The following is a 22,759-nucleotide window of genomic DNA, read 5'->3' on the forward strand; positions in this document are numbered from 1 at the left end:
TTGTGGAAAACCTTAGAAGAGCGATTTAGATTTTTCAAATTTTTCTGGTAGAGTTTGACCTTTTTCATTTAATAATGCCGAAAATCAACCTAAACATTTTATGGCGCAGATAAAAATATTTATTTTCAACTCTTAACGTTTACCCAAGTTACATGTATGTAGTTCATACACTACAACCATGCTATTAATTTAGCTGTTTCAAAATTCACCATTTGACTATTCTGTGCGCAAAGTTGTTTATGGGGAAAAAGTTTAGTACCCGGCTGCAACACCCTTGCTTATCGCAAGAGTAATGAACTGAAATGAACAAAAGTTTATTTTTTGAACGATTTTAACTTTAGACCTTTTATCTTCTTAAAACCTCTCAATACCGGCCTTTTCGATAAAAAAACTGAATCAATGCATAATTTTTTTTTCTTCTGATGACTTCGAAACCTTGAATCAAATTTTTAATCAGAATTTTTATCTTATTTTAAGCTCTTCATTTGAAATTCCGTTGTTGGAGAGCATAGTTTGCTTTCAATTTAGCAGATGAATTTGGATTGATCGAACTGCAAAAAAAATACTTTTGAACGTGGAAACAATTATATTTTCTGAAAAAAACGACCCCAATAAGTACCTTCTTTTTGTTGATTGACACTTAAAGCATTTGAGAGGCTTTTCTTTTTCAAAAAGCATTGAGATATATGTCCGCTTGGAAACTGAGTTGGAAAATCATGCCATTAAATCATGCGTTAACAAAATCAAAGCCTCTTTGCAGAAAAACCGTATAGATTTTGCCTTTCATCAACAACATTCATAATTGAAAAAAAATCGAATTGACGTTGTTTTTAAAACGTTTCCAAAAAATTCAGTAATATCCTTGAGAATTAGGCAGCTGTCTAAAATTTGAATGAAGTTTCTAATTAACTTTCGTATTTCAACGAAAAACGAAATGTCCATAAATCTCTTAGAATTTCATGAACGTTTTATGATTGACGCTTTTTTGATAAAATCAACCCAATTTGAGAAAATTAGATGAATACATAAATTAGATGAATACATAGATGAATACATAAATGAATACAGAAAATTAGATGAATACATAGAAGTCGATCACGTTTTTTGGGACCATTCTTTTTTTGATGTTAGATAGTGGAGGTTGCCTTCCTTTTCACAAAGAAAATAAACTGCACTTAGAAAAAAATCAAGTCAAACCGCAAAAAAAATCAAATTTTAGCGAGAACAAATTTTAGATTTTTTTCCTGAAAAAAAAACTAGCAAAAAAATCACCAAGACTTCACTAAGTTCATTTCTGTTAACAAGACGAATAAGTAGGCTTATAAACATTGGATTTTAGCGAAAAGAAAAACCTTGAATTTGATTCACTTTAACTAATCTATACAATAAAATTATTTAGTTCAATTCTCGCACCCAATTAATTATAAATCATCTAATAAGCAGAACAGTTTTAGAGTTTCAGGCACAGCCAGTTTTTTAAAACTTTCTTCTAATCTACATCCACTGCGAAAACATTTCCTAACACGACCGTAACTTTCTAGTTTCAGTCCACAAGGGTAATTCCTACTAAGCTCTACTTGTAGATCCGTGTTCAAAATGATGCCCAGAGCGAACGGAATGTCTGAATAATTCTGCGTCGTGTTGTATCGGCTGGATACCCTAATCAACATCTTCAGGCAACTTTCAAGCTGTTTTTCGTGTCCAGGTTTGACTACAAGGTCCAAATCAGTTTTCATTTTGAAAACCAAATCCTCGAGCGCAATCCTACCGGAACTGGATCTCAAATTGGCGTCTGCATTGTGAGTGATAAGGAGTCTGATGATTGCGTAGTTAGGGTTGCGCATCGACATATGCAGAGGCGTTTCTCCGAACGCGTCTTGAGAGTTTATTTCAATTTCCGAATCCGCCAACAATAGTTCCACCAAGTCTTGCTTCTGGGATCTGCATTAACATAAATAACTTTGAAAAATAGTGCAATGAAAAAATACTGCATTTTGTAAATTAGTACGGAAATGAGTTTCTCATTAGCCCTGGCCTTCTACTGCGAAACTACGCAGATCTAGATTGCCTTGTAAAGTAATTTGATGATCCGTGTGGCTGCTTGAAACAGAAAAATGTTTGTCCAATAAATTAGGACCTTGAATCAAAATGATAATGATTTTTTCTTGAAAAATTCCTCATCAAATTTCAGCAAGGATAAAAAGCCCGCAATTTCCCTTCTCGAATAATTTGTCAGCATCGATAATAAGTCTTAACATATCCTCGCTTAGTCTCATTGTCTGTGCCTTGAGAATAAAACTTGATTTTGATTTTTTCTTTATCTCTGCTCACTTGATGGCTAAATGTAGCGGCGTCTTCCCTTGCGCATCTCTTGCGTTTGGGTCAGCTCCATTTCCCAGTAGGAGAGAAGCCACTTGAACATTATTTCTTCTGGCCGCGTAATGCAGGGGAGCCATGTTATACGAATCCACTGAATTCACATTTGCTCCGTGGCTCACCTTTGAATTTAGAAAAAAAATTGCCTGAGTACATACAGTCGAAGAACGTTGGTAGAAAAAAATAACTATAAGGCCCCTACCCTACTCAAGCTACTTCGCAATCTCGAATGCTTACATTAATAACGAATGAGGATAAGGTTGCTTAACGGAAAATGGTTTACAATTTAAATACAATTGCGCGATAAGCAGCGGTAGTTGACTAGAAATTTTAAGTTCTGCATTTCGATCTCTCCTTTGGCATAGAGTCTGTGCAAAGGGATAGATTACTATAATTGAGTTCCAATCTGTTTTTTTTTGAATTTCCGGATGACGCAAGACAAAAAATTAATACCCTTTTGCAAGTAATTACTAATATTATTTTGCAGTAGCGCTATTTTCTTAGTTAATGACAATAAAAAAGCTATTAGCTTTGATGACTATTTATTTAATTCTCTCACATTTGTGTTCCAAATTCGAAAAAATAATTCAAAATTATACTGAAATTCAGCATAAGTGAGCACATTAATTATTACTCTGAACAAATTTATTCTTCACACCGATAATTGTAACATCACGCGTTCCACCATTTTAAAAAAAAAAACATTTCGAAACAACTCATCCTCCACTGCCCCATGCCCCCCCCCCCTTTTTATAGTTGAAAAAGTCAAATTGATAACTGACCAGGAGCCGCACAATGTGTAGATTCTCTGTTAGCACAGCCAAGTGCAGTGGATTGAGCACTCCGTGCGACTGATTCACGTCAACAGACTGCTCCTCCAGACACCACTGAAACAAGACATTGATAATGTTGCAAACTTCCCATAAATTATAAAATTACACAGACGCGAAGCAGATAAACACAACAGAGCTGCGCATCAATGGCGACACAAAATATCACGAACTGACAAAAACAATTGAAAAATAATTTTCAGGAAAACATTTATCAACAAAATTGTTTTAATTCAGGCGAGGCGAGCCGCGCTCGGCAAACACAAGCTAGAAACCTAGCCAACTGAGAGTTGGAAAAGAGTAAAGAACAATAGGAAAAAGAAGAAAAACTGATTTCTTGTTTGAAAAAGTTCAAAATTCAAACTTTCGAATTTTAAAAATATATATATTTATGTCCTTAAGCTCTTTGATATCAGGAACAATTAATGAATGGTGCTTTTTTGATAAAATAAACCCAACTTCAGAAAACAGGATCAGAAAGGTTAAACTTGAGTTTCGCTGGGATTAAACTTATTTAAATTAAATTCCATTTTCGAAATTAGAAGTTGATCACGTTTTTCGTGACTTTTACACTTTCGTTATTCGATAGTGGAGTTTGCCTTCTTTTGAACAAACGAAATGAAGTTAACCTAAAAAGAAATCTAAAGTCAAACCGAAAAAATAAATTTCAGCCAATAAACACAAGAAAAATCACAAGACCTATATAATGGTACTGACGACGTTCATTGCTCATAAAAACGCCACGAAGCATCTATAAAAGTTTCAAAAAGAGAAAATGAAAAAACTTGTAAATTTGAAAAATAAATGTTCTCTTCGGGAATTGAAGCTTAGTCTTCGGACACTCAAGTTTTCTAGTTGACTGCCCTACACAACTGTGCCACTGACGCTTAAAAAACCAGACAATCGAAAAAGAGGCAAAATGGATCTTAAAATGCACAAAACACAAACTTTGCATTCAAAAAAATGCCAGAAAGATTGATTTGGAAAATTGTCGAAAAGATAAAATGAAAAATAGCTTTCTCAGGTTCAATCAATGAAAACTGCATCAAATGTGTTAAATTTTTAGTAATCAAATTTCAAAACACATGCTATTACATAGCCATCAAAGATAACAAATTTTAATAGATATTTTTACTGATCTTTGTACTTCTGAATTGGGTATTTAATTTGACTACATGTGGGCTTTTTCGAGGTTACTTGTTGCAAGCCACTACAGAAGCTGGACAGTCAATGAATGTGGTTTTATCCTCGGCGCAAAAATAAAAGATAATGGAAGTGAAAAGGGTGCTAGTCCCGACGTTAAAATCCGGATGATTCTTTTAAAAAACCCGATGAGTATATTAGCGTCAGAAAAAGGCTTCATTGTTACAGAAACCTGATTACACCGGCTGATGCATAGGATAACAATGAGCAGTTACGTCGGATTAAAAATTAATTCAGCCTGCAGATATATGCTGCAAAAACCTTGAAAAGTTTGAATATCAAAATCAATTTAGTCCGGTTTGCAATGTTGGGCTTAGTAACTTTTGAAGTCTTTAACTGTTGTTTTTGTGCTGTATTTGGAAAAAAAACGAGTTAAATGACTTCCCACAACAATTTTCCAGGCAATTAATTTTAACTCCTTATGCTATTTTACGGGATTTTTCGACAACAAGAATATCTGTCCAGCGAGGTTTGCTTACTGGCCAAATAACACTTCTAAAACAAGATTTTTAAAATTTTGATCCACCTTGATCTTTTTGGAAAAGTTTCACCAACACTTAAAATTCAGCCCTGTAACTCACAAAATTGCAGAGAATACGACTTAAACGTGAAGATATTCGTTCAATTGGTTTAAAACAAATACACTAAACCAGAATTAAACGCGAACTCGTTTTTACTCCTGAATTGTCTAATTTCAAGTGCAATTTTGCATAACATTTACTCCGAATTTTATCGTAAATACTACTATCTCCAAAAGTTTTGATTTTTGATTTCAAGCTCTTACCAGTTTATTCAGGGACTGAAAATGACAACTTAACCATTTGTAATAAATTTCCTATGGGACTGACCAATTTTTGCATAATGTGAGTAGATAAAATTGATCCTGCGATGTGAAGCATTTAAAATGAGAAAATTGCATGATGAATGTGACAACTTTCGTCAACTCCGTTGATCCATACAATTTCACACCGTTGGAAAATACAATTACAAATAAGGAACACTGGCATTTTAGACGCAGAATAAACTAGTAAAAGCTTCAAATCAAAAATTAAGATTTTAAGAGCAGAAATTCACATGATATGCAGTCGTATGTAAAATTATCCTTAAATTAGAATAAAGGCATTTAACAGAACTAGAACTTGATTTTTCGTTTTATTTTGTCCACTATAGTAACAAACTTAAATGATACCCGATCAAAGCTTTTACCTTGACTTTGTCTGCATTTTGCTCGACGATGAAGCGCATAAATCGATCTCTGCGTCTGAACTCGTTCTGGGTCTTTTCAAATGCACGGAACATGATGGTCTCGATTGCTCATCACAGCGCTCAAACACTACCTTCGCGTGATCAACTGGATAGTTGAGACAGAAAAGCCTAATTGCATGCAAACCTGAAATTCATTCGAGTTATATTTCAAAAGAAATGACACTTTTCAATTCGTTCATTGACACTTTATGAGGCAACGCGAGGAGCCCGCCTGAAGAGTAGAGAGAACAAAGTTTTTAATGGGAAGAAAGTCTGGTATCCAGTTGCAATTCTCTTGCTTATCGCAAGGGTAATAAGTTCCCCATATAAAGCAAGTTTTTGAAACAGAAACGACGTTATAATTTTAATTTGCAAACATTTGAGAACGCAATTTGATGCTTTTGGTTTCCTCAAATCTAAGTCTAAAACAATCCAGCGCTCAATTTAATTGAAACGAAGTTTACAAATTAGTGTCAAAATATGGATCATCGCAGTTGCAATTCTAGTAGTTTCATCACAGTTTGACCTCTAACCGCGGATTCGTGTACAACACAGTCGCATGTTTATTTTCTGCTTAACTTCTTTTCGAGCTCCGTTCTGTTTCTTAATTAATATTCTGCTTTCGCTACCCTTTTCTTTATCGCCCGAAGCTGAAGTCTTGTTTGTTAACTCATTTCTCCTGACTTTGCAATTGTTTTAACTCCTAGCCCCGTCTAGATCTCTTTTTGCCTTTTTTGTCAACCTTCGGCTGAAATAATTTCTGTTAAGAGCACACTTTGAATTTACCGTCCTGACGTTTAGTAACACCTACCAAACTTTAAAATTGCAATGAAATTGCAGTTTGACAAATTTTTGAGCCATAAACAAGAATTCATGCATCTGGTCAAAAAGTTTGTTATATTTTTAAACTTTCAAATGATAGCAGTTTTCTAAGGTGATAAAAATTTAGCAGGAAATCATGTCCAAGTTGACTCATTCAAGTAGTCAATAATTTAGTCAGAAGCCAATTAACTTACTTTGGTGGCCACTTGAAAAGAAGCTGACTGGCTTCTGTTTATTCCGATGTCCACCTGTTTGGAAAAGGTCTCGTTGTCTTCTAGTCTTTCGCTCAAAGCACTGCTTTCGCTAAAAACAACCTCATGTCAAAAACAACCTCACAAAATCAGTCGCTAAAAACTACCTCACAAAATCAGTTTCGAAAAAAATAGATGTTCTTGAAGCTCTTTGAATTTCAAGAGGAGTTTATGACAATTTTTTGATAAAGTTAAACCAATTTATCTTCGGTTAAAAAACTGGATCAAAAGGTAAAATTTTTCTTTCGATGGGGAAACTCACAATAAAATTCCATTTTAGAAAGTAGAAGTCGATCATGTTTTTCGTGACCTTTACACTTTTGCTGTTCAATAGTGGAGTTTGCCTGCTTTTTAACAAAGGAAATGAACTGAACTTAAACAAAAATCAAGTCAAACCGCGAAAAAGTAAATTTGAGCGTGAACAAATTTCAAGACTTTCTACAAAAAAAAATCATCGCGACCTATATAAGAGTCTGAACTACGTTCATGGACTTTTAATGAGATGCTAAAATCGAAAAATAACGTGTCTCAAACTAAAAGTGAAATACTTAAACAAATTCTGTTGAAAAAATCGTAGGCTGAAAAAAATTATTGAAACTGTTTTAAAAATCAATGTCCTAAAACATGAGACAGATTCAGGCTACATAAACTCCTTTCTTTCCTTTCTCATGACAAAAAAAAATTGGTAAAAAAATCGAGAGCTTAAAGTTCCTAAATGTACTCAAAAACTTTCAAAATCTTGGAACCAAACAATTGGCTAAAAAATGAAGAGGAACCTTTGCTATAAATTGAGATCGAAATGAAAAAAAAATGAAGAAAAAAAATGACAGCTGAAGTTTCAAGCAATTTTCACAAATAAATTGCAAAATGTCTGAAAAACTCAAAAATGCACGTGAGGAAATAAAAAAACAAATTCGATTTTTTCTTAAAATTCACCGGGAAAAAAACACACTACTGAATCTCGTGCGACACTCGCCGCATATCTTCGTAGACAAAACAGTCAACAAAACAATCAGTTTTTTTTCGAAAAAGTTGACATATCAAAACAATACGCTATGTCATCAAACTGTCTTGACTTCAAATAAAACTGCTCAATCCTTAAACACACCAACTAATTCCACGAACTTTCATTCAAGAAAAATCAGAAACCTTGCACCTAAAAAAACTGAAATATGAATGCGAATTTTTTTTTTCGTTCAACACTTGCTATCTCATGGGCAATAAAATCAACCTAATTTGAGAAAACTGGACCAATTGCCTTTTTCCACTTGAAGTGAACTTAAAAGAAAATCTTAAAATTGCACGTAAATTATCACATAAAAATGAAAGTCAGAGGGACGAGAGCAAAAATTTTAAAAAATCGTCAAACTGTTCAAAAAGTCTATCTTACGCGTTGAAGTTTTTCAGTGACAGCTTCGACCGAACAGGCACAACGAAATCTCTCTCAGCCACACTTGACCCTACTACCATTTCCACTTTAGAATTCCTTTGCTGCTCATCTCTAGAATCGGGAGGACTTTCTCCGCCCATTGGCTCCAATCTAGATACTGGCGGTGCCTTTGACTTCGATTGCTGTTTGCTATCTGAGGACTTCAATTTGTTTGCCTTCGCACTAGTGCGAACCAGTTTCTTTAAGTGTTTAACTTCATTGCCTTCGTCACTGTCACTGGACGCTGCTTCTTCCTCGTTCGAAGATAGATCTGATTTGGAAGCCTACAAAGTAAGGATTTCTTGAATTGAAAAAAAAAAAACGAAAATAAACTAGGATTTTTAATGCGGGCTGTATTTCAAGGCCACATCTCAAATTGTTTAAATGGTATATTTACTAAGCTTTACTGCAATTTAACACGACGAACAGCAGCAGCGAAACTGTTTGTCAAATTCATAATCCCCTGACTGTCCTCAAGTAGTTTTTTGAACGTTTTTCTCCTCTTTTTTTAAGGAAACATCCCCATTCCTACTAGTTTGTGGCATTTATTTATCGTTGATAGACCAAATACTTTTGACATGTCTTCTGCGCTATTATGTACTAGCCACTACGAAAAGCGAGCACCAAAAAAGGCAATTTTTTCTCCTCAAAACCGTTTTAAAATAAATAACTCAAAACCAGAAGCAGTTTGGGAGGAAAGGCGGACACCCTCACCACGCAAGTCCCACCTATTGTACATTAATACTACAAGCATTTTTGGCCGACGAACAGTATTTTTCTAAAGGCGAACTTTACTTCGTCGCATTTTTTTATAATGGAAATAAGGTCTTCATTGAGTTTTGTGAGGGCTCGGGAATATTTAATCGGCTTACCCAGAGAAAGTGAAAAATTTCTGGAGTTTACAAAATTTTAAATACTACCCCCAGTCATCGAAAAATTCCCGGCAGCGCAAATATCTATAGCTTTTCTAAACTGTTTGGTTTTGGACCTGAAAATTGACTACCAAACCCACCTCTCAAAAACCTTACATTAAAACCAAAAAAATCGTCTGACAAATTGACTCTTTTACCTCAATATGCACATTTTCATCGTCTTTGTCTTCGCCCGCCTCATTTTTCTGCCTCCTATGGATTTGTTGTTCTTCTCTGCGCATGAGTTGTGTGGCCTGTTGTATGGCCGGCTGCAGTGCCACCATTCTGGCCAGAGTGCTGGGGTTCATAGTGTCCACGTCCTCCTTGTCCAGATCCATCTGCATGTCTGCATCTCCGAACAACTTGGGTGCGAATCTCTCATCTGTCAGCAGTGCCTCCGCCTCCCTCTTCGACTAAAAAAGAGACAGCGATCACTTATTTTTCTAGTTCAAAAACTATCACAGTGAGAAAAGCCATTAAAATCAGAAACGCCTCAACGAACTCGAATAAAAAGAAAACTGTAAATGCCTTTTATGACCTCTATCAAGCTTTACGTAAAATTCAGTCTCTCAAAGTAGAGTTGAGTTTCTTAGTGGGTATAAAAACTAGCAGAATTTTCGAGCGAAATACTTAAAGCGGCGTTTATTCTGGTCACCAAATCATTGAAAACAATTAAAATTAACAAACCCCCAAAACACTTGTGACCTGAAGACAAAAAAAACTCAAGTCCTATTTTTATTGCAGTTCGCTTACCTTTGCCTTGCCTCTCTGTTTCTCTATCTTCAGACGCACAGCTGTCTCTCTGTTCACGCTTGGTAGCTTCTGAAATGACAACTTCATAGTGAACCACTTTTACGTCAACCAAGCGAACACCGCCTATAAAATGGGAAAAGTTGAATTCTTTCTCATTGAAGAAAACCGTCAATATTTCAAACACTGCTATTTTAAATTAGTTCTCAGATTTCAGCTGAACGCGAAAAAAAACTTTGAATGAGTCAAAAAAATTGCCAGCAGTTTAAAGAATTTCGGATTTATTCTTTTTTTCATTAAGTTCAGGTATAAGTTGAGTACGCTAATATATATAAATAACCTAGCCAACAGACAGTTGAAAAAGTGTCAACGTTCATTCCAATCCGAAGAGGTTAATTTGCTTTATGAGCAACGAGTTCTGATTGGCTGACTAAATTTTCACGCATTCGATACTTCGTCCATCATGCACGAAAGATCGAATGCGTGAAACTTTTGTCGACCTATCAAAACTCTCTCTTCGCTTACCTCCAGCTGTACTCTGTCATGTCTCTCCCTGTCCATGTCCTCTTTGATCTTCTTCTGCTTGAACTGTTCAAACGCGAATGGCTCACTCTCCTGTTTGGCCCGACTGTAAAGTTGCACATTGACAAAGTAGCCGTGCATGTACGCTCGCAGCTTACTCGTGCCTAATCAATCATAAAACAAAATATCAAGCATTAAATCAAACCCATATAAGTCTCCTTTTACCAGAACGAACACTGCTATTCGAACAGCTGCAAAAGATTTCCCAATAAAGCCGCTGATGTGTCTACGACCGCAATTTGCAGTCAGGTAAAAACCACTTTGATTCTTCTCAAAAAAAAGTCGGTTATAGGATGGATTGAAATCGAATAAGTTCTCCCACCCGTTTTCGGTAGCTCACCTTGTAATTTAGGATCCAAAAACCGACTTACAGAAAAAGAATAACGAATCATTCCACAACAATTTATTGCGTAACGTTATTAAACCGAATCGGAATTGCTCGATACTTAGTTTAAAACTATATCTACTCGAGCTGTTTTTCATTTCTGCTTACCTATGAGGTGTGTGAGTCCGATGCTGTCCAGCTCTGATCTAGTGACGAACTTGAAGTCATCGTAGACCACATTGCTCCTCTCTTCCTCCATTTCTTCAGTCAGATTCTCCAGAAACGAACACCACTTAGGGGCAGGACCAAGGGTCTAAACGCAGATGCACAACTTGCATTTCACAAATCTTGCGAAAAACAATTGATCGAACTGCTGGTTTGATGTTTTTTACTATATCGACCAATATAAGTATCTTTACTGCGTAAATTGACACTTGATCACTCAAGCTTTACTTGTGCAAATTGAAAAAAAAACTTTCTGTACGATCAAATTTAAACGTGATTGAGCTGAACCGAAAAAAAATTCATCGATAAATTCGACGAAAGAGAGAATTTAGATCAGTTATACTTCAGTATTTAAAACATTCAAGCATAAAAAGCAACATACTGGAACAAAATATGCGTGTATTTTCTGGGTCTCCGCTGCTAGGAACACCAGTCCAGAACTAGGGTATAACTGCATGTGATTGATTTCACAGTCACTCGGCTCTATCGCCGTGACCAGATCCCCCGACTCCTGATGCCAGGCCTTCACTCCTTTCTTGTCACAGGAGAGCACCAGTCGGTTCTCGTCCGTGTCTGTGAGGAATTGGATCGAGTGGATTGGGAACTCGTAGTGGTGGTCCTTCACCAGGGTCGGTTTATTCGATCGAATATCAAACAACATCACCTGAAGCAATTCAGATTTTTTATTTTTGCCACTAAGATTAGTTCGCTGTTGCATTAGATTACAAACTGGAAACATTGTCCTTTATGATCAAGGGTCCAGTTTCGTATCTTGAAATCGTAAGCCTTCCAACTACTCATGACTTTTATTTATGCATAATTCATTTATAAGTCCGAGGGCTTTTTTGAGGTAAAAATTTGAGATCCGTTAGAAAAACTACTTTCAGATTCAAACGTCAGAACTCCACAATCATCCCGTAAAATGTTTCAGAACAAAGGCGACATTTTCTCAGAATTATTTACAGTCTGTTCAATGTTACTTTTAAAACAAACCAACCTGGCCGGTTGATGTGCCGACAGCCAATGAGAGACCTCCATTGTATCTAAGACACGTGGTTTCCGGAGATAATCTGAAACAAATGAACACAGTGAGATGAGCAATCATTAAACGGAAACAAGTCGCTGCTGCTTAACACGTGCAGCTGCCAATATATCATTTGAAACAAAAAAAATTAAACACCAACAAAAAAATGATAATCTTTCCCTACTTCAAGAACATTCTGCACTAATTTCATAATGTGCTTGCTTCATAACCTTTGCGCTTTGTTTTAACCATTACCAATTGAATTAGTACTCATTGTACTTACTTAGGTTACTAACATCATATTACACCACCTTTCGGCTTTTTCATATTCCAAAACGGACTCAAAGCGAAGTATCACATCACTTGGCATAAAAAAATAAACAGCATGGAAGCCAGATGACAGAAAATGAGAAGTCATTAAAATGCAAATTGTGAACTAAATATACCAAAAAATTCAGACATTTGTCTTAGATGAGGTTCAGTTTCAGGACAAAAAACAGTTGCCATAAAAAAAATTTGAGCATTAAAATCCACTTTCGAAAGCAGAAGTCTATCACGTTTTTCGTACACTTTTGCTGTTCGATTGAGGGATTAGCCTTCCTTTTGACAATGGAAATGAAGTGAACCTAGAAAGGAATCAAAAGTCAAAACGCGAAAAAGTAAATTTCAGCCTGAAAAAAAAACAGACTTTTCCTGAAAAAAAAAACGAAAAAAAATCATCAAGAGTCTCAACTACCTTTCCGGTGTATAAATTCTAAACGCTTAAAATTAGATAATCTGTTGAAATAAAGAGCGAAGAGCAGGTTAACAATAACGCATTTGAGAAAAAAATTGAGTGTTCACTTTGAGCTATTTGAATCTACGAAGCAGGCAGCGTTCAGGTTTCCCACACTTTTCCTTGTCCTCGGATCCCAACATTCGACTGTTCCCTCTTGAGAGCCGACGGCCAACAGCTGGTGGTAATCGTTGATAACACAGGTGTTGAAGCCGCTAAAATTTCAAGTCGAAGATCAGACAAATAGAAAACAAACGTTTGAGACAGGTTTTCTCAAAACTAATTCCTAATGAAGAAAAAATATGCAAATAAATTTTCAAGTTCCTGCTTGACTAACTTTGACTATTCTGTTAAGGAAGTCTGTAACGAGAAAAACTGTAACGGGATTTGGCTGTCGTAAGGTAACGAAAATTTTAAAATCAGGAAAGTTAAATTTGATTTTTACCTAGCTCGAGCACTGGTGTATGGAGAGAGGAATCTGCCCTGCTCCAAATTAATACGATATATATCACTGCTGTTGCCCACGACTATCAGGTCACAGTTGAGTCTGTTGTAGCAAAGGTCACGGCCGAACCTCGGCACGCGCATTCTGTAGTATTTGCCACCCTGGTTGTGAAACTCAACGAATCTGTCCTCGTGCAAAAACACCAACTGAAAAGAACAATTTATTTAAATGTAGTGCATACATGTGCGTACAAAAAATAATATTACTGTGGCAGATGCAGCCGAATCACGAAAACGCGCCAAATACGAAGAGATATCAGCAACGTACACCTTCCAACCGATTGCGATTGAAACTCTTGGAGGTCTGGGTACTGATACACTGAGCTTTATAAAAAGCAATTGAACATGCACGTAAAATCAACGCGTACCTTAAAAGCTTCAAGCGCTTTCGCAACATAAAGTTGCATCTTCAGGAATATTCATTCTTCTGAAAATGTGTTAACATAGTCCACTTCTAGATGGTTAACAGCAGACAATAAGGGCGGCAGAGATTTGGCATTGCTGTACAGCGTGGAACAGCCACGTGTGGGCGCGAAACTCTTGCTGTTGAAGTTGACGACCCGGTTGGTGCCGACTTTCGGCGATAACCAAGATTGAATCTTGACTGTTTTTTAAATAGCATTTAAAATAATTTTTTATATAAATTTGGTGCTATTCTTGAAATATTCCTCGGACTTGGTCCATATTGTTTTTTAAATGTGTCTGAATTCACATTATTCTTCCCATATTACGAATAAATGGCAAGGTATTCTGACAAAAAAAAATTACAGAAAGTCTTCACAAAATGATACAAATGCCTGATTGGCAAAAACTGTCAAAAATCTGATAAATTAGAAGCCAATGCGACAACGCCACTCCTTATAACAGTTACTTATAATAATGTGCCATCACGGAGTACCTTTGTGTAGTCTTCAGCTAGCGACAAAAAATTCACGATTTCGCTGTCAAAACACCTCTCAAACTTCATAGCTAATTGCTGTACATCAAAGCACTTCATCGTCGGCTTGTAGGTTCCTAAAACAGAACAAAGTAGAAATAATTTAATGACGCTCAATGTTTTAAAAGTTTTTGGAATGTTCTCGTTGCCACGATCCATCAAACTAGGGTTTCAAACCTGAAGCGAAGACATACTGTCCATCTGAGGACACTTTCACTGTATTAGACACCGTTGGCATGTCAAAGCCTTGCAGTAGTTGCACTCTTTGCTGCAGCTCAACATCCTGCGCGATTGCTCTGCGTCGTTTACGGTCTTCCAGCCACTAAAGGATAGATAAACGATAACACCTTTGGTTCATTTCAGTTTTCACAAGCAAGCAGTAAGAATTTATAGGCGGCCAATTCCAGAATAAATATATATAGGGTAAACAAAACAACGTTGAACCGCACTTGCAGGAACCTGGGAGTCACCTGAAAACTGATATTCTAATACTAAAAGAGCTATTTTTGCTAACCTCGGGTACCGCTTTTCCGGCGGTCAAATTGTAAACCTTCACATCATTTGCCAAGGACACTTGCATATTTTCTATACGATGACCTCAGCGCCAGAAACGAACTCAAAAAAACAATGACAAAAGAAAAGCAGACAAGAAAAGTCTGCTAGTCTCAATTAGATGGCAAACTCATCTAAAAAAAGAAGACCATGGCAAAGAAGAAAATCAACGACCGATTTTAAAATTAACATTTGAACCTACGTGATAAGTACGTCAAAGATAGATTTTTTTTGGTAATCAGAAGGTCAAAAGTATCATAGTAACCGAGGTTACAGTCAGGAGTCCCTTCATCGCGTATTCCAGTCAAAATCCTTGGAGTTTTCAAGATATGGAAGTGATAATGATAAAAGAAAATGACAAGTGTTTGAGTTCTTTTCAATTAAAGTCGATACGGGTTACAATATGTTATGATAAACTTATTGAAATTATGTGTTGTGTGACAAGTGCCTGGTTCAAAAAAACATGGTGGGCCACTGGAACTGCTGAGCTCGAATGAGATTATTGTTCCCAGCTCACGAATTTTACAGTTTGGTTAAAAAATTCGACTTTTCTTTGATTGAGAACCTTATTATGTAACATTCGTCTACTGTAGTCACACATGAGGCTTAAGAAAAATAGGCCCTATAACCATTGGCTCAAGAGTCAGGGACACTATCTCTTGTGTTTTTCTACCTCAAATCAGTCGGAGCCAATTCGGTTCGCTTGTGACATGAGACTACGACCCGTTACAGCTTAAAGGCTACTACCAAAATATCCCCCCACTCTAGAAATAAGAACGTCCCCATACTTAGGTCTCTAGATACCCAAAATACATGAACGCCGTTAAAAACCGGGTCGGAACAATCCGTTAAGTTATTTTTTATTAGACAGTGGAACTTTGATCCATTTCAGATGGATCAACCTAAAACTCGCCTTACCTCAACATAACAATCATAAAACACACTCTAGAAATTTAAATTAAGTACTCACATCGTAGCACGCTCAAGAACTGGGAGTAATTAAGTCGGTCAGCAACTCGAGAATTAAATAATGTAACTAAATGAGTTTAATGTTTATCAGTTTCAATAACAAGGACAAGTTTTAACTCTAGAATATAGTTTCTCGTGAACCATTGGGACACTCAAGCTGTCCACCTTTCCACCGAAGGTTCACTCTAGTCCAGTTCGAATAACAATCCAATCGAGTAATGATAGTCCAGTTCTCGGGAATACGCTTGTCTCTGTTTCAGATGGGACAGCTCTACTCTAGTTTTATTGTGAAGGAAATTGCGAATAGCAATTTCCCACTGTTTTATCTGGCAACTTTCCCGCGTTTGTTACTCGATTGTTCTGATTTCTCTTTTTCGGTTTTCAGTTGTCGCGAGAAAATCGTGCATGACAGGCTCCATTCGAATTTTTGAAAAATCAAATTTCACTCCAAAATTAAGCGTACTTGTTTTTCTCAAAGTCAAACTTCCAATTATGACCGACTGGCACATACTCCCCGGACTCAAGATCGATGTCCTCATCGCGTGCTATCGTCTGCCAGTGAGTCCCAAAAACCGAGTGTTGCTCAAAGTACAGTGCCAGTGGTCATTTACAGAAGTTTGCAGCAGACTTAAGCTTATCTACACCCCAAAATTCACGGCCATGTAAAATTTTCACACTATCGCTAAACAGCAATTAAAATCTGCACACACCTGCACCCTTGAATTCTCGCTTTTCAAGCCAATTATTTAAAATTTCTTTTGTCCCATTCAATCAGGAAATTGTCTTGCAGCATTTTGATTTATATAGTAAATATAGCATATTAATAACAATATCTGATTCGTTAAAATTTCTTTTTCGTGAACCCAGGTTTCACCCGGATCCACACTCAAGCCACCTTCCCTCTCAAGACTCAAGATCCATTCGAACCATCCGCTAATCTCGCACTCTTCGCCTTGGAGGTGCCGCACCCTGAAGTACTAGACACGGCAAACTGTCTCAACAGTTTTTCTTTATCATCGGAGCTAATCACGATCTCCTCCCAAGCCTTCAGCTGTTCATAGGATTGCATCCATTCCCTTTGCTCCTGCAACCTCTTTGCCTGGTTGGGTAGTGCCTTCACCCTAGATTGCCGGTTCAAACAAAAGGAATTGTGCAAGGTCAAGCTCACGTTCTTCGCCAAGTCCTCCTCCAGCATCGATTCCCTCGCTTTGGTATTGTCTCTAGACATTTTACCCACTCTCTTCCATCCTGTCGTGATCGCATTTCGATGGGTTAACAGGGGTCTCTTGAAAGCTTCCGGCCCAATCTCGGCCTGGAACTGTCGATACTCCTTTTGATGCTTTCTCATGTGATCTTTCGTTGTCATTGTCGCTCGAAACCATGGAAAGTACCTCAAGCGGCTCCATACGTGTCTGACTTCCGTTGGTATGGCGAATACTTTGCATGCAGTCTCAAACAACTCGAGTCTCCTGCTATAGTCTATCGCATATATTGACTCAGCCGTTGGCGTCTTCACTTCCCGATACTTCGTTATATTCTCTTCTATCCATCTCAGAGCCAGCAACGTACTCACTACTAAGAGCGTCACCTTCTGCCGGTGATCCGGTAATCCGATCGACCGAATTTCTTCCATATCCCACACCAGGCAGAGGTTCTTGTGATCTGGATACCACACCGTTTGTGCCAAACAGTGGCATGGGCATTCTCCATGGGTGATCTCAATGCTCCTGAGGTTACGCTCCCCCGAGGCTTCCAAGAGAGGCTCAAGCTCCATCATTTTCTCATGCATCGTGTCGTTCTCTTCCATGTTTGGAGCACCCCCACAGGTTTTCCGATCACGTTTTGTCTCTCGTGATCGCTTGTGTTCTCACCATCCAACTTCAAAAGCTCTTCTCCCCAGATTTCACTCAAGTCGTCTCTCAACTCTTTCGGTACTGTCCCTCTGATTTTCCTCAACAACTTGTGCGAGTGATGCGATATCCGAGCCAACCTCACGCACTTGGGCACTGAGAAGGCCTTGTCCACCAATACTCTCTGGCTGGATGCTTCCACCATCGCCATGTGCAGTGGGTAGTGGCTTCCGCACAAATTAGCCATCATTGACCCTATCAGGGATTTTGCGTTCAATGGCAGGCCATAAGCTTCGCTCATGGGAAACCCCATCTCCGCCTCGAGACCAACCTTCCAGCTCCGGATGTGCTTTTGGGTCACCTGCAACACCCCAGGCCATGATTCCACGCTCAACGCCGTCACTAAATGGTGTTCAGACTCTATCCTCTCCAGTGATTGCAGACTACACATTCTCGAGAAGAATCCGAGAGCTGTCGCTATATTCACCGTAGTTCTCGCGTAACACTCCGCTACTATTTGCACTTCACTTTTCTCCCTTTCCGTGATGTCTTCAAACCAAGTAACCAGATCTTCTTTTTGAAAGGACAGTATCCTGACACATGACCGTCCATCGCAGGTGTGCTCTCCATTCCCACACGTCGAATCCAGACAGCTACCCGGCTCCATCTTCTTTGCTGACCCGAGATTGTTCGTCTTTTCGCCTGACTCCTGCATCTGAGGTGAGATTAGTTTGTGCACCACACTCAACTTTGCCAAATCTTCATCTTCCGTTGGTGCTAACCTCACTCGCTCGGTGGTTTCCTCGATCAGGCTCGCGTGGGGGTGTGGGCACCAGGAGGGTCTTAGTAACTTCCATACCACTCCCAAGTTCGTGATCAACAAGCCATTGCCATCACCCACGTTCACTTCAACTCTCTTGTTCGAGCGCGGTATGCTCACCACCTCCGGTGTTTTCTCAAGAATCAGGCCCAGGCTCGGCCTCTCTTTCTCCACCGCGTCTATTTCTACTATTCTTTCTGTCCAAAACTTCAGTAGCTCCGCTACCTCGTGGTTCCTGTGAGCACCTCCAGTTTCTGAGTCTAAGAAGGGGTTGTAGGCTATCCCCATCACTCCCGACACGTATTGGTATTCCCCTTTCTCACTGAGTCTCGAGTACTGCTCTGGCGAGGCCAGGTTACGGTGAACATCATGTTCTTCTTCGAACTTTTTATTATAAAATCTCCGTACCTCGTCCAGCTTTCTGTGGTTCTCTAGGGATAGTCTGGAACCATCTTCCTTTTCTATTCCAGTACTCTGATATACGTTTAAGATGATCGTTGAGACTCTTTTCTCCACGGTTTTACTTCCGCTTGCTCTTTGGTGGCACGCCAAGATGGTGCTGTCAGACATCATTGACATTATCCATCTCAAGAAACATGTGGCATCCTTCCTCCTAGCCAGGCTCAAGCCTGAATTATCCCTGGCCATGTGTTGCATCAGTGCTTGATACACATCTAGCTTCTTGCTTCCCAACTTGAACCTGTCATACGAGGTCAATGTCTCCAACTCTATTCCCACCAGACTCCAGGTGAACATCAATTGTCCTGCGGTTCTAACGAAGGGATTCGCCATCAATGGCGGTGCTGATGAGGGTGTCCTCATTGCCTCTTCAAAATGATCCTTCAACAAGTTCTGCCAGGACCTCTTCAGCTGATTCGCCAATTCTATCTTGTTGACCTCAGCCTTTTGCTGGGTGGCCCAATTGCGTCGTTTGCGAGCTACTCCACTGTCCAACTTCTTCAAGCAGTCTTCCATTTCCTTCAATGTCTCGAGGGCCACCCACCATGTCCGGGAGGTGTTCCTCGTCTTGCTCCTCTCCAGTGGATCACTCGTCACTTGTTTCCCCGTGGCCTGGTGTCCCTTTGAGACCCATTCCTTGCCGACATCCACTTCCCATGTCTGTCCGCTCGTTGAACCTCTCTTCACGTTTATCTTCTGGGGCTTGAAGTCTTCCTCCGATGTCGAACTGGTGGAAGCCTCTATTTCCCTCTCTACTTCGAGTGGTCCTCTGAGCCCCGCGTTGCTCTTGTATGCCGCCGTCTTGCATCGCGCCAAAACCATGGGCGCCGTCTCTCTCAAGTTTCCTTCTGAGACAGCATCCACTGAAGGACTACTCAATCCCTCTACTTCTCTCTTCCTCTTGCGAGTCTTCACATCTCTGCTTGAGGGTGTTGTGGTTATCATCACTGATTCGACCTCTCTGTCTGCCTCCGACCCTTCCAACTCTTGCCTCCCCCTGCTCGAGCCTTAAGGATATTAGTACTTTTAATCATATTACTTGTCCCAACCTTATCCCCTTTTATATCATCAACTATTTTATCTACAGTTTTTTGTTTTAGAGTAGAGCTGTCTTCACATTTTTCTTCTCTAGTCTTTGATCGTGAATTCCTCAGCTCTATCAGCTTGTTCAGCAGCTCCTTTCTCGCCTTCTCATCCAGGCCCGTTCCTATCAGAAGCGGTTCTCCAAACTTCACAACTGTGTCCCACAGTTCCTCCTTGAATTTGTCCAGCGTCGTCTCGCTGCCCACTTCTTGATTGAATTCCTTCAAGAACTCCTGCCAAGCATCGTCCTTCAGAGACCCCAGGAACATGTCCCTATTTCCTTCGAAAGTATTCTTTTCCCTTTCCTCCGAGCTCAAGAGTATCAACCCCATGTTGGAGGTCTCGCTCGCCAATGGCAATTCTAGATTCTTCTGAGGAGACGGGGTCAGAGGTGGAGTGGCAGTATCTGCCCAATTCTCCTCGCTCAAGTCTTTCAACAGCTCTTGAGTGGTGAGCTCCTCCCCTGATGGTCTTGGTTCAGGCGTATTCCCCACTTCCATGTCCTCACCGGCTTCGCTGAGAGTTTCATCCATACTCTCTTCTTCTGACTCAGTTCTTCTTCTCTCGGGAATTCTTTTGAACCGGTCTTCCACGGGTCCACTCCTCTTGTCTCCAGGTGTATCCACTGACAGTGGTGATGGTGTCGCCGGGTCCAATCTCTTGTACTCCGTCAGGGCCACGTACAGTTGACCTGCTGCATCCAGTTCTTTTCCCTCCTGTCTCATTTCCACCTGTTCTAAGCCATAGGGTGCCCTATACTTTCTTGTTGCGAATTTCATGTCGTCCACTAATGCAACATGCCCCTCCATCATGATCATCCTGCCATCATCCCATATTGGTAGCATGTTCTCAAGTCCCTCCTGCTCAAGAGCTCTCCGGGGGGCTGCGAGCCTCTCATCTTTTTTGCTTGCGTCGTCCACGAATTTATTTTCGCCTCGCTAGTGTGGAAGTAAACCGCCGCCGTATAGCCGACCAACAGTGGGTCCCAGCCATCAGTGAAGTATTTCTGCATTTCCTCCGTTGTCATCCTCGCCATTATGGATGGAACTACTAAGGGGCTGTTCATTCCCAAGGTCATCCTCCTGACTATCGGGAACTCAGGCATGGTGGCTGGCAGGATTTCTTTCTCCATTATGGCCTCCAGCTCCCTCTTAACCAGTGCAAAACTTTCCTTTCAAAACTTTCGTCCGTCTGCTGTCAGTGGGTTCAAGTTCCAGAACTTGGGATATGCCTCGATGGGGCCCTCGCGTTTGCCTCCCATTCTACATTGCATCTGTCCCCTGAAGTTGTACACTATCAACTCGGCATCTTTCACTTTTCCAAAGAGTACCGTATTGCTCATTTGTGTCCTGAGCACCACCTGCTGACACCAATTGAGCGCCGTCCCATCCAGTACGCTGATAAGACTCAAGTGCGTTACAGAGTAACGATATGTTGTTACCAGGGGATCTGGGAATGCGTACGTCACTGCTGGACCGTAAATGCAGGTTACCACTTCCTCTAGACCCCGGATTATCCCCATCGGGTCCGACTTCATTGCCAGGCACAGGTCCGTCAACAGAGGCATCCCTCCATTCATCTTCTTCCATTCTTCTCTCGATTTTGGGTTCTTCTCTTCACCCGTCATATGCCGATTCTGCATCATGAGGTATTGCACTAACAGCGTCTTCAACCCCGCCGCACACTTGTAGGAGTAGGTCTCGATACTCGAGTGGACCTTCCCCATTGACAGGGGCTCCCCATATTCCATCAATCGATGAAACGACACCAATTCCCCATGGGTCAAGAGTACTAGTGCCAGATACCCATCAACCCGAAGTGTCTCTACTCCTCGGCTAAACATGTACGCTGGGCCCATGTTGAACAAGTATCTAGGGTAGACCAGATATAAAGCCAACAGCAGGCTGATGGGCATGCCCAGTATCTCCTGCACGAAGGCTCCAAAGATAGTCGCTGTGGTGCCAAACATTCCTGCCATGAATTCTTTCCCCCAGCAAGGACTCAAGAACTTAAGAATCTCATGATCCCTTCTAGTCCTCAGCTCACCCTCTGCGTGCTCTCTCCAGAACCCTCCAATCGTCACTTCATTGGCTGCCGAGAAAAATCTAGCCACCGTCATCTCTCTTCCTTCGGCCAGCTCCAGTTGTTTCTCCAGAAAACTCCAGACTTGTTTCACGAGGGGCGGTGCTTCCTCCCTCGTCTTATTCGTGGCGTTCTCCAGCCTTTGTGTCAAAAATGGCCACCAGCCATTCTCTTGCGTCAGACGATATGCCATCGACTCTAATTGCTTCTCCGTTTTGGCCACATTTTTCTCTCGTTGCTCGGACCTCTAGACTTGCCGGTGGAACCTGTGATCTTCACCTCCATGCTCCAAAACCACAAGCTGGCCGTCAATTGGTTTATCGCCGGGTGATCGTCCCCGATGACTGGGCTGAACTTGAGTTGCCTGGCAAAGTTCGATATCTCTAGCAAGAGCACCTCGTCCAATACGATCAGGATGTCGACTAATCCGTAAAAGCCCCTCAGTGCATGAGATATGTCCGCCCATGCCGCTGCCAATTCTGACTTGCGGAGCCTCAGGTTCGATGGCTCCAATTCCCAATTGGGGGCTGCCATTAGAATCCGCCATTCGTTTCCCTCTGCTATTAGGATCAAGACCGCATACACGAATTGTAGGGCGAGTGGCATGTTCGCGTATCCAGGGGATGTAGTGAACACCACTTTCGTCTTGGATCCAAATCTCGAGACAACATTCTCTTGCACCTCATTCATCGCCGCAAACAACGTCTGAATGGCTTCCCATATCTTCTTCGATGTCGGTTCACTGCCCTTCAGCT

The 22,759-nt window shown here is 40.2% G+C and overlaps 2 protein-coding genes across 3 annotated transcripts in view; both read right to left on the minus strand.

Annotated features, from left to right (window-relative positions):
- Positions 1-1,341: 1,341 nt before the first annotated feature.
- LOC134843582 (ankyrin repeat and SOCS box protein 8-like) overlaps positions 1,342-22,759 on the minus strand; it is a 349,755-nt gene continuing 328,337 nt past the window's right edge. Inside the window, exons 2-5 of the mRNA XM_063859725.1 lie at positions 5,616-5,801; positions 3,159-3,263; positions 2,332-2,498; positions 1,342-1,941 (exon numbers count right to left, since the gene is read on the minus strand). Of these exons, the coding sequence (XP_063715795.1) occupies positions 1,422-1,941; positions 2,332-2,498; positions 3,159-3,263; positions 5,616-5,708 (885 nt within the window). The 5' untranslated portion in view covers positions 5,709-5,801 and the 3' untranslated portion in view covers positions 1,342-1,421. The remainder of the gene's footprint in view (positions 1,942-2,331; positions 2,499-3,158; positions 3,264-5,615; positions 5,802-22,759) is intronic.
- LOC134843579 (nucleolar protein 10-like) lies at positions 6,006-14,872 on the minus strand. 2 transcript variants are annotated; one of them, XM_063859718.1, is made up of 14 exons: positions 14,704-14,872; positions 14,367-14,511; positions 14,151-14,266; positions 13,194-13,399; positions 12,817-12,963; positions 11,947-12,019; positions 11,332-11,613; positions 10,893-11,037; positions 10,343-10,503; positions 9,821-9,889; positions 9,226-9,480; positions 8,118-8,440; positions 6,671-6,779; positions 6,006-6,402 (listed from the first exon to the last, which is right to left on the minus strand). In XM_063859718.1, the coding sequence occupies exons 1-14, from the start codon at positions 14,767-14,769 to the stop codon at positions 6,358-6,360; spliced, it is 2,142 nt and encodes a 713-aa protein (XP_063715788.1). In that variant the 5' UTR covers positions 14,770-14,872; the 3' UTR covers positions 6,006-6,357. The 2 variants fall into 2 exon arrangements, with proteins under 2 accessions (XP_063715788.1, XP_063715789.1); XM_063859719.1 differs by lacking the exons at positions 14,151-14,266; positions 14,367-14,511; positions 14,704-14,872 and adding an exon at positions 13,621-14,074.

This window comes from Symsagittifera roscoffensis, chromosome 4 (genome assembly GCF_963678635.1).
Source record: "Symsagittifera roscoffensis chromosome 4, txSymRosc1.1, whole genome shotgun sequence".
Classification (NCBI taxonomy): domain Eukaryota; kingdom Metazoa; phylum Xenacoelomorpha; order Acoela; family Convolutidae; genus Symsagittifera; species Symsagittifera roscoffensis.

Excerpts from the sequence above, each read along its gene's own strand:
- LOC134843579 (XM_063859718.1), bottom strand. The coding sequence starts at position 14,769 with ATGCAAGTGTCCTTGGCAAATGATGTGAAGGTTTACAATTTGACCGCC. Across the intron at positions 11,614-11,946 it reads TCGGCACATCAACCGGCCAG|GTGATGTTGTTTGATATTCG; the intron begins GTTGGTTTGTTT and ends GAATTGCTTCAG. Across the intron at positions 11,038-11,331 it reads TACACGCATATTTTGTTCCA|ACCCTTGGTCCTGCCCCTAA; the intron begins GTATGTTGCTTT and ends ATCTGCGTTTAG.